Genomic DNA, 12,178 nt, shown 5'->3' with positions numbered 1-12,178 from the left:
TGCATTGTAGTATATTATTTCTGATGCCTCAAATTTCCACAATTTCTTTGAATTAAAAATTTTCAAGCCATCTTTCAAGCTTTTTTTTCTTTTTCCGCAGCGAGCCTATATGAGACTTGGACGTACAGTTTAGTGTGGAATTCGAACCACTATCATTCAATAATCTCCTACCGGGAATCGAACCTGGGGCCTCGTCCACCTAAAGGGCGCGTGCTAGACATAGACCAGCTGGGAGGGCTTTTCATCTATAAACGTAGCCAGAACTTTTGGTATGGGTATGCACAAAGGTAATTAATTCCCATTCTCCATCTTACTATAACGTTCTTACGTGCTCATTTGATCTAGCTTTAAGTGGATTTCGAAAACATAAAATGTTATTTTAAGGAATCACTCCGTCTCCTTTGGCCTAGCCGGCATAATGTGGGACGTTAAACTGAAAAGTTTCATTTCATTTCATTTTAAAGAATCACAGATTTTAAAAAGGATGACAAATGAAGAGGAGAAAAGAATGTATTTTATTAGGGTGTGCTCATGCACATAATATTGCGACGACTATGAATCCATCTCCGTAGAAGAATCATTACCATTTCTTTTAACCTCAAAGCATAATCTTGGATATTAAACTTAAAAAAAAGACCGTATCAAAACAAAATCGCCGATGCCTATTATTATTATTATTATTATTATTATTATTATTATTATTATTATTATTATTATTAGTAGTAGTAGTAGTAGTAGTAGTAGTAGTAGTAGTAGTAGTAGTAGTAGTAGTAGTAGTAGTAGTAGTAGTAGTAGTAGTAGTAGTATCATCATTATTACAAGCATCGCCGATTTTCTTCTGACATGGTCTTTTTTTTAGTTTAATGTTCCATGATTATGCTTTGAGGCAGTGGCATAGAGAGGGAGGCTCACCCAGCTCGAAACCTCCCACTTAGTGCCCTAATATCAAATATGATTTTGAATTCTTATTTGTGATTCCGATGTTTTGATTTTTTAAAAATATAATTTATCATCACAAAATGTATTTCAAAGTCATGTTCAAAAGAATAACTTCTTCATTCTTGACTTATTTTAAACTCAAGGAAATTGTGGAAATTTGAGGCATCAGAAACAATATACTACAATGCACATATATCTTTCTTTTCTTTTCTTTTTTTTTTTTTTTTTTTTTTTTTTTTTTTTTTTTTACGAAAGTTACCATTGAAGAGACTTTCAAATGACAGCGGAATGATCTACCTACGATTATCCCCATTCTTCACTAATTTAAATCGCAAGCAATATATATATACTACGTTGTTCAAAAGCGAATACTTTTCACGAAAGTTATCGTGGAAATAACTTTCAGAATATCGGGAGAATAAGGGGGTTTTGATCTATTTTAACTACATGCATTGGAACGTTTGTTAAACCATAAACAAACTATACTCTTTATTATGTCAAAATCTAGCAATTTTGGCGAACGTCTTCATAGAAAATTATTTTCTTATTATCTTATTTAAAATATGGAAATCTCAAAGTCTGGGGTATTTGTTCCCGTTTACCCTACTATTTTCAATCGCAACAAGTGAGGATTGTTTGAATGCGATAAAGAAGATAACTGTAAACATATTTTAATAAAATCGAATAATTTATTCGGTAGGTTTCTCTGGAAAATTATTTTGTATCAGCATGTTCAAACGTGCAACATCGGGTAGAATTTACTCCTTTTACCTCACGTAAACTTGATGTATCGCAATCCCAAACAGAGTTATTTCTGCAAGTTGAAGGAAGTATCAATAAAATCGCATGCCGTATTAGAGAGAGAGAGAGAGAGAGGGAGAGAGAAACAGCCGTAACAGGAAATTACCTTTCCTGCATATTTTTTATATAAGAATTTGTTTTACACATTATTCTTGGGTTATTAGATTTAAATATTTATTTATGAAATATCAGCAGAATCTCCTGAGTCGTTTTTGATAAAACTGATTCACGTTTGAGAAGATAGTCCAGAAAGATGTCACTCGCAAGAGTTAACTACTACTCCTGAATCTTATAAAAGCCTTAAGTTTCAAATCTTGTCTCCTATCATTACCAGGAAGTTAATAATATTATGTATGATGTACTTCGTATTAATTAGTGTACTCTCGAAATTAAATTTATTAGTGATATCTCCTTATTCTGTTAAAAATTTAGGTTTATTTTTTTTATATTAAGAAAGAAGGTTGCAATGCTGATTTCAGGAAAAAGAAAAAGTTCATTCAACCATGAAACGCCAGTTGTTGAGAGATGTGGAGTGCGATAATGGCTTGCTGAGGCTAGAAACCTAACTAATTATTGAGAGTGTATTTGAAGATCATGGAGATGATAACATGTCCCGTTCAGGAGCCGTTTACCCTAACGGGGACCACGGTGGTTCAGTGGTAGAGTGCTCACCTCTGGTGTGTGTTGTCCCAGGCTCTTTTTCAGCTCGCGCCAAGTGAGTTTTGTGGTGGACAAACGCCCTGTGCGTGGGTTTTCTTGGGGTTCTCACGTTTCTCCCACTTTCTTCATTACAGCATTTCGTTCATTCTCATCATCACAGTCTCCTTTAGCGTATCCGGTATAACAGTGGGACGTAAAACTGAAAGATTTTATTTCTAAATAATAACCTAATGCATTCTACAGGGTTTTATTCTTGGATAATACCCAATAATAGCGGACAGATTGATGATATGCTTGGAGATTGATATGCCATAAAATCGATTACTCATGCAAAAAATGCACCAACATTTGCTAGCTGGTCACTACAAGTAAGAATGATTGGATAAGCTTGCATATGTGCATTATTTTTATTCAAACTAGTTTCATTTTTTGTGTATTTAGTTTAGTGGTTAGTGAATTCTTTGTGATTCTTTTAGTGATTTTTCTGGTGAGTTTAAGTGAGTTGTGTTTTCATTGGCTGGCAACAGTGCCTTCAGTGTTCTATTCAAGTTGTGTCTGTGCATTCGAAAAAATGAAATGAAATGAAATCTTTGAGTTTTACGTCCCACGGATATGCCGGTTAGGCTAAAGGAGACGGTGATTATGAGAGATGAGTGAAATGGTGGAATTAAGAAAGTGGGAGGAAACGGGAGAACCCCGAGAAAACCCACGAGCACGGTGTTTGTCCACCACAAAGTTCACTTGGCGGGGGCTAGGATCGAACCCGGGACCCCAAGCACCAGAGGTGAACGCTCTACCACTGAGCCACCGCGCCCCCCTGTGCATTCGACGATGTGCTGTGAAGTGCAACTAGGGAAGCATATTCATTCATAATTTTAGAAAAGCATACTTATTCATAGTTTTTAGAGAAACACTCATGTTCATTAATATACAAGATTTACATGTTAACGGTGTTTTAGAGTGCTACTCAGTTTGTGTGTGACCGAAGACAAAGTATGATGGTTTAGCAAGCAACCATGTGGTTGCAGCAAGCAAGCAACAATTACTGAGAAAGAAGTTAAGATAAGTTATTCATTGTACTAATATTTAAGTATTATATCATTATATTAACATATGAACAAAGCATGTCATATTTATCATATTAACATCATATTAACGCATGTATCTTTTAAATAAGAATTAAAGCAAGTAACATCTAAAATATTCGTCGAGTCTTATTTCTCGTTCCTCCATGATATCTGGGTGAATCAGTAATATGAGTTTAATCATACAGTTCATTAGCTGTAGATGTGATGTGCGTGATTTGTAAATAAAGTACATAAACATATCATCCCTTTATACATCATTTTTTTGGGGGGGGTCCTCCGTCCACCGGATATCAGAACGAGAAACGTGACTTTGCATTGTTTGTTCTCGTGTGTGTTTGTGTGGGTGCTGCTGTCATAGGCAGGACAGAACTATTCATATCAATACAGTTGTGTGTGTGCATTGAACCCAGCTGAATTCAAGGTTACACGTTTGTTGGTCACTCAGAAGTGAAAAGAAAAATATATTGTCAGCGGTTTGAGTAGTTAAATAAGAAAGACTGAAACAATGGCAGAAGTGCAGTTGGGTCAATTAATTAAGAAACGTGCTTCGGTCAAAGGTCAGGCAACAAGAATACAGACATTTCTTCAAAAACTACAGAATGAAAATAAACCTAGCATACAAGAAGCAAGAACGAGGCTAGTTGCACTTGAAGGGGTTTTTATTAAGTTTGATGAGATACAGTCAGAAATAGAGCTCTTGGATGAGACGGTGAACAAGAAACGCACAGAATTACATTCGAGGAACTGTATTATGATTCAAAGTTTAAGTTACAAGAATTTATTGATAGTTTTGAACAAAAAACGGATTCAGGGACAGCAAATAACAAAGCTGCAAATTCTAGTAGTAGTTCAGTACAATTGCCTAAAATTTCTTTGCCCATATTTTGCGGTAAATACGAGGAGTGGTCGCCCTTTAAGGACATTTTCATTTCCCTTATTCACAATAACGAGTCATTAAGTACAATTTGTAAATTTCAATATTTGCGCACATCGCTCAAGGGAGAAGCGTTTACATTAATAGCAAATCTGCCAACGGTAGAAGTAAATTACGAAATTGCATGGAAGCTTCTTGTTGAACGCTACGAAAACAAACGGTTAATTGCTTCGATGTATGTACGAGGTTTGCTCAATATCAAGCCAGTAAGGAAAGAAAACGCTAAAGACATTAGACAATTTGTAAATACAGCACGCAGTAATTTTCAAGCCCTTGAAGCATTGAATTTGGACAAACCTTTGCATGACGTACTACTAACAAAACATTTGGTAGAAAAACTTGATTCGACAAGCAAAAGGGAATGGGAAGCTGAGCAAAGTAGTGACTCCTTTCCATCGTTATCGGAATTATTTTCATTTTTAGAAGGTCGTTGTCAAATGTTAGAAAACATTCGTCCTACTCAATCTGAAAATACTTATGACAACAAAAGTGTCGATTCCAGAGCAAAAAGAAAGAATAGCAGTCAAATGAATTCGTTTGTTACTGTGCTTCCAAATGCATGTAAAATTTGCCGTAGCAAAGAAACGCATGCTGTTTTTTGCTGCCCAGAATTTCTGAGTGCCAACGTTAATCAAAGAAAGGAGCTCGTGAAGCAAAATAAACTATGTTTTAATTGCTTAGGTAATAAACATCAAGTAAAGGCATGCAAATCAAGTACTTGTAAAAAATGTAATTTTAAGCATAATACACTGTTGCATGAAGATACTACTCAGGAGGCTACTAACAAAGACAGTTCAAGCAAAACAAATAACAATAATACTAACGTACCTAAAGTTAGAAAACAGAGCCAGGTTAAAGTTCAACCACAGGACTCTTATTGCTCATTTAAGATTAATTCACTAGTTAACAAATTTAAACTTTTTGTTTGTTACATGAGAAAAATCACCTGATCTTAAAGGAACTTTTTGCGCTGAATTCGAATATGCACTCGGTTTCTCTCCATCACGTACAGTTTTCCCGTAACAGAGGGATTTTCGGGAAATTCCCTCAAAAATTTCCCTTTTTCAGATATTTTATTCCCCTAGCTCCTGTCCCCTTACATATAGTAACATAGAAATTATACCTAAGTATACCTTGATTTATATTTAATAAACCCTAAAAGTTTCGTAAAAATCGCTTTGTTCTTTCTAGAGAAATAAATATATTTGTATGTATACTGTGTGCACTGTTTATTGCACCTGATAGTAATGCTTTCAGATCTCCTGAGTTCGGGTAAAAACGATTTGCTTTATTACTACAAACACAGACATAAAAATGAATATTTACAATAGTCAACAACACACTTGTATTGCTCTCTGTAAATTAGAAACGTGTATAAAAATAGAATGTACTTCCAACGTATATTTTTTTTAAAACGTACAGTATATGTATATCTCAATACATATATATATAATTCTCCAAGTTTTTTCGTTTTGTTCATGAAATGGTTATCAATATTTGTTATCAAATGTAACAGAATGCAAAAGAAAGAAAGAACGGAATACAGACTCATTGTTGACAACAATGAACTAATGCAGTCTAAATTTTCCACTACGGTATCGTTTCCCCCCTCCCCCCGCGCATTTCTTTCTTTCTTGTGTTCTTGACACCTGATGAGGGAGTTTTGTATATTTTTATATTGACGTGTGGTTTAACACTACTTCACTTTCAAAGTTGTCTTTGCTGCTAAGAGTGCTTTCATGTTTGATCTTAACGGCATTATACCCAACTAAGACCAGAAGTTTAGCTTGTGATCAGTACAATGGCGTCTAGAGGACGGCGTTCGTGTGTTAACTCACCAAATAGTTTTTGTTATGTGTGTGGCCAGTTTGTAGTTAAAGGACAGTGTAGATCCATTACGCCATCGGTGAAACTAGCATATTGTATATATTTCGGATGTCGTGTGGGAGATCAGGACAAAACTTGGGCACCCAACATAATTTGTGCGTCGTGCTACGTCACTTTACTTGCATGGGCCAAAGGGAAACGGAGGTTCATGAAATTTGCTGTACCAATGGTGTGGAGAGAACCCACCAACCATCTGAATGATTGTTATTTTTGTCTCACAGTAGTTAAGGGACATTCTAAAAAAAGCAAATACACAATAATTTATCCCAACGTTAAATCCGCAATTAGACCTATTCCGCACGAGGATGAACTTCCACTTCCCGAGCCCCCTACCAACTGGGAAGAGATATGGCCAAAAGACTCATGATGATCATGACCTTGATGAACCATCGACATCAACATGTACATCCAAGGATCCAACGTTCATCCCTGACTGTGTTCGCGAGCCACATTTCATCCGGCAATGTGAACTTAATGACCTAGTCCGTGATTTGCATAAGACAAAACAAGAGGCGGAAATTCTGGGATCAAGGCTCCAGCAGTGGAACTTATTGGATGCAGAAACGAACATATCAGTGTACATGAAAAGGCATGTTCAATTTTCAAGCTATTTCTCAATGCAAGATAATGTGTGCGTATGTACGGATATAAATGGGTTGATGGCGGAGCTAGGAATTCCTTACGTTCCAGAAGAATGGAGGTTATTTATCGACGCGTCAAAGGTCAGCCTTAAAGCTGTCCTTTTACATAATGGAAATAAAAAACCTTCTATACCACTTGCACACTCAGTGAAGATTAAGGAATCCTATGACACCATGTCAACTTTGCTAAATCTTATAAATTACAAGGACCATTATTGGCAAATATGTTGTGATCTCAAGGTAGTTGGTATTTTATTAGGACTGCAGTGCGGTTACACGAAGTACCAATGTTTTTTATGTTTATGGGATAGCCGAGCTGATGACAAACATTATGAAGTGAAGGAATGGGAACCTAGAGTGAATTACGTACCTGGAGAATGCAACGTCAAATACGCTCCTTTGGTAGATCCTAATAAGATATTACTACCGCCACTTCATATCAAGTTAGGACTTATGAAAAACTTTGTCAAAGCCATGGACACATCTGGTGAAGGTTTCAAGTATTTGCGAGATAAGTTCCCTAACCTGAGTGATGCTAAGATTTCAGCGGGAGTGTTTATTGGTCCCCAAATTAGGAAATTAATGCTTGATGATAGCTTTGACAGCAAGTTAAACAGTGCTGAGCTAGCTGCCTGGACAGCATTTAAGTGTGTTGTGCGCAACTTTCTGGGCAATAACAAAGCTGAGAGTTACACAGAAATCGTACAGGACATGATACAGAAATACAAAGAGTTGGGTTGTAGGATGTCTTTAAAAATCCACTTTTTGCACTCCCACCTCAGCTTCTTTCCTGCTAACCTAGGTGCTCTCAGCGACGAACAGGGGGAAAGATTCCACCAAGATATAATGGCAATGGAGAAAAGGTACCAGGGACGATGGGATCCTTCAATGATGGGGGACTATTGTTGGGGTCTTGTTAGAGAATGCAACATTTCTTACAAAAGAAGGAAGTAGTGTACGTTTTTGTAACCCATGGAAGTTTCATATATTGTGATAGTTTTGATTGTCTTTTCATGACCTTTTGGTACATTTGTATTATTGTTTATTGTAAATTGTCACACTTGTAAATTATATTTTATATATGTGTTTGTGGTAATAAAGCAAAACGTTTTACCTCAACTTAAGAGATCTGAAAGCATTACTATAAGGTGCAATAAACAGTACACACAGTATACATACAAACATATTTATTTCTCTAGAAAGAATAAAGCGATTATTACGAAACTTGGAGGGTTTGTTAAATATGAATCAAAGTATACTTAGGTATAATTTCTATGTTAGTATATGCAAGAGGACAAGATCTTGGGGTGTAAAATAAACGAAAAGGGAAATTTTTGAGGGATTTTCCGGAAAGTCCCTCTGTTACGGGAAAATCGTACGTGATGGAGAAAAACCGAGTGCATATTCGAATTCAGCGCAAAAAGTTCCTTTAAGAACAGGTATTTCCTTTTATGTAACAAAACCTTTGTTAACTAGTGTTATGGTCAGCAAATATTATTAGCAACAGCGTTAGTTAACGTAACAGACATTAAAGGTCATTTTCAACAATGCAGAGTGTTATTAGATGCAGCGTCTCAATCGAATTTTGTAAGCGAAGCTTTAGTTCATAGATTAGGTCTCAAGAAAACGAAAAATCGTGTTCCCATTAGAGGTATCAATTCTGTAACCTCCGAAGCTCAGTACAGTGTTCAAGTTCATATTTATTTACGAACATGTGATTTTAATGCAGTGGTCGTTTGTTTAGTATTACCAAACATTACAGGTTGCATACCTTCTAAGGATATTGATTATAGTAATTGGAACTTGCCAAAGGATATTTGCTTAGCCGATCCAAATTTTAATCGCTTGTCGTCAGTGGACATGCTTATTGGTGCGGGGTTATTCTACAGTCTCCTCGAGCCAGGCCAGAAGACTAGAAAAGGATATTATCCAGTTTTGCAGGAAACGAAGCTAGGATACGTTGTCGTTGGAAATATGCCTTCAATACCCGAAGAAACCAACCAGCCGGTAATTTCATGTTTTGCTCAGATGGAGACAGACCTGGATACACAATTGAGAAAATTCTGGGAACTCGAAGATCTTCAGACTAAGATTTACACGCCGGAAGAAGAAAATTGTGAGAAGCATTTTTTACAAAATACAACCAGGAATGGAGACGGAAGATTTATTGTCAAATTACCAAAGAAGGAAGAGAATGCAGTTTTAGGAGAGTCTTACAACATGGCACTACAAAGATTTAAGCAGCTTGAAAGAAGATTGCTACAAAATCCTGAGTTTCATAAACAATATGCCGCCTTCATGGAAGTATTTAAGTCTCGGTCACATGCTAAAAGTTACAGAAGAAGACGTGAACAGCAGCACCAGGTGTTATCTTCCACATCATCCTGTATTCAAGATGGACAGTACAACAACTAAATTAAGAGTGGTTTTTGATGCAAACGTCTAATGGCAAATCATTGAATGACATTCTTCAAGTTGGGCTAATTGTTCAAGATGACTTGTACGCCATTATTTTAAGGTTTCGGTTGTATCCTGTTGTATTTACAGCAGACTTAGAGAAAATGTGTCGCCAAATATTAATTCATGATGAGGACAAGTGTTTACAACGCATCCTTTGGAGAAACTCAGTAGAAGAACCGATCCAGACGTCCGAACTACAAACAGTGACGTACGGAACTTCGTCAGCACCCTTCTTGGCAACAAGATGTCTGAAGCAAATAACGGAGGAAAATTCCAAGGAATTTCCAGAAACAGCAGAAGTAATAAAGCACAATTTCTACATTGATGATGTGTTAAAATCAGTACCAAACGTGTCAAAGGCCTTAGAACTACAGAAGGATCTTATTAATATTTTAAGCAGAGCAGGTTTCAAGCTTTGTAAATGGAGTTCTAACAAATAAGAAGTACTTCAAGGAGTTCCCGAAGACTATAGGGAAAAACAACAGCCAATTATACTTGGTCAGCAAGACGGTGTTAAGACTTTAGGAATAGCATGGATTCCATTAACAGACAAACTTATAATTTCGAACAAAATTTGTAAACACGGAACTGCAGTAGAAAGTAATGTTGCAATGACAAAAAGACAAGTCGTCAGCATAGTGTCATCTATCTTCGATCCAGTAGGTCTAATCGCTCCAATTGTCATCAAATATAAGAATTTCTTACAGAAGTTGTGGAAGACAGGAATGGATTGGAATGACCCATTAGACACAGTCCTACAAGTTGAGTGGAATCAATTAATGTCTTGGTTAGCTGCGATGGCGAAGATACAAATTACAAGAAACGTAATGTCTTCGGAGAACGTTAAGGAAATTTAATTACATGGTTTTTGCGATGCAAGTGAAGAAACGTTTTGGAGCAGTAGTGTATATCAGGGCTACAGGCGATCAAGGAAACATTGAAGTCAATTTACTTTGTTCAAAGTCGAAGGTTGCACCACTGAAGAAGCAAACTTTGCCTAGATTGGAATTATGTGGAGCACTGTTACTTTCAAAGCTAATAGACAAAACACTATCCTTATTGAATATAGAGGTCAGTGGTATACACCTATGGACAGACTCAACGATAGTTTTGTCATGGATCAAATCACCTCCCAATCGTTGGAAGACATTTGTATCCAACAGGGTGGCTCAAATTCAGAGAATCACATCAATCTATCAATGGCACCACGTGCCTAGTAAAGAAAATGCGGCAGACATAGTCGAGGAGCGGATCCCAACACTCTTATTCACTCTCGAGAATGGTGGTATGGTCCAGAGCTTCTTCACACAGCAGAATGGCCATGTCAAGAACAAAATGAGCCAGCTAATATTCCAGAAGAGAAGAAAGTCATGATAAGTTTGGTGGCAGTTCATGAAACAAGCTTTATGAAAAGATATTTATCGTTAAACAAAATGTTGAGAGTAGTAGCATATTGTTTGCGATTCAAACATAATTGTCTTTCCAAGAAATCAGAAAGAAAAACTGATAGTCTTGACGCTTTGAAACTTCGTTTAGCGTTACACAGATGTATCAAGATAGTACAACATACTACCTATCATCAAGAAATATTGAACTTGCAGCAACAAATGAAAGTTTCGACAAAGAGCCCAATCAAGGATCTTTTTTCCATTTCTGGACACGGAAGGAATGCTAAGAGTAGGAGGAAGATTGGAACATTCAAACTTGGAGTACGACAACAAGCATCAATTCATCCTAGCTGCAGGACATCATTTCACCCACCTGAGAGTCAAAGAAGAACATAAAAGGTTGCTTCATGCAGGACCACAGCTTCTTATTGCATCTTTGCGTACCAGATATTGGATTCTAAGAGCTAAGGAGATGGTCAAGGCAATAGTACACAATTGTTTGGTTTGTTTCAAGTGGAGATCAACAAGTTCATCACAGTTAATGGGACACTTACCCAAGGAGAGAGTAAATGAAGCAAGACCATTTGTACACGTGGGAGTGGACTATGCAGGATTCTTTTACGTCAAGCCCACAATTCGCAGCAAAATTCAAATGAAAGTCTATGCAGCGTTGTTCATCTGTTTAGCCACTAGAGCAGTTCACATAGAAATAGTTTCAAACTTAACTTCTCAAGCTTTCATCGCAGCATTGAAGAGATTTATTGCTAGGAGAGGAAAATGTTTATCTATGTGTAGCGACAATGGTTCAAACTTTGTTGGCGCCAATCGAGAATTGCAACAATTTTTTGAATCCAAGACTAACAGAAACGACATCCTGGAATACTCAGCTCAAGAAGGTTTAGAATGGAAATTCATTCCTGCCAGATCTCCTCACATGGGGTCATGGGAAAGTTCAATAAAATCCATGAAGTACCACCTACGGCGTGTAGCAGGAACAGCAAGTCTGACATACGAAGAGTTGAACACCTTACTTATTCAAATTGAAGCCATTCTAAATTAATGACCATTATCAGCCATTTCCAACGATCCTACTGATCCAATGTATCTCAGTCCAGGACATTTTTTGATGGGAGCTACACTTCTCAGCCTTCCGGAACCAGATCTACTGGACGAACCCATCAACAGACTTGGCAGATGGTAACGGATTCAACAAATGAACCAGCATATTTGGAAACGTTGGTCAAGGGATTACCTCAACCAGTTACAACAAAGAAGAAAAAGGAAGTCACCTCAGCCTAATCTCCAACCGGGCATGGTCGTATTGTTAAAAGAAGACAATGTTCCTCCTCAAGTGTAGAAGTTAGGTGTGATTAAAGAAGT

General features: G+C 37.0%; 3 protein-coding genes across 3 annotated transcripts; all 3 read left to right on the top strand.

The window, feature by feature from the left end:
• The first annotated feature begins 9,382 nt into the window (after nucleotides 1–9,382).
• Nucleotides 9,383–9,850, top strand: LOC145692550 (uncharacterized). The gene has a single exon (XM_081767859.1). The coding sequence runs from the start codon at nucleotides 9,383–9,385 to the stop codon at nucleotides 9,848–9,850; it is 468 nt and encodes a 155-aa protein (XP_081623985.1).
• Nucleotides 9,851–10,283: 433 nt separating this feature from the next.
• LOC145692549 (uncharacterized) lies at nucleotides 10,284–10,784 on the top strand. Its single transcript, XM_081767858.1, has one exon. The coding sequence runs from the start codon at nucleotides 10,284–10,286 to the stop codon at nucleotides 10,782–10,784; it is 501 nt and encodes a 166-aa protein (XP_081623984.1).
• Nucleotides 10,785–11,078: 294 nt separating this feature from the next.
• Nucleotides 11,079–11,858, top strand: LOC145692548 (uncharacterized). The gene has a single exon (XM_081767857.1). The coding sequence runs from the start codon at nucleotides 11,079–11,081 to the stop codon at nucleotides 11,856–11,858; it is 780 nt and encodes a 259-aa protein (XP_081623983.1).
• The last annotated feature ends 320 nt before the right edge of the window (nucleotides 11,859–12,178 follow it).

Source organism: Thermobia domestica, chromosome 8 (assembly GCF_964235325.1).
Source record: "Thermobia domestica chromosome 8, izTheDome1.hap1.1, whole genome shotgun sequence".
Taxonomy (NCBI): Eukaryota; Metazoa; Arthropoda; class Insecta; order Zygentoma; family Lepismatidae; genus Thermobia; species Thermobia domestica.
Note: the sequence above shows the minus strand (reverse complement) of the source record. Positions and strands in the feature narration are given on the sequence as shown.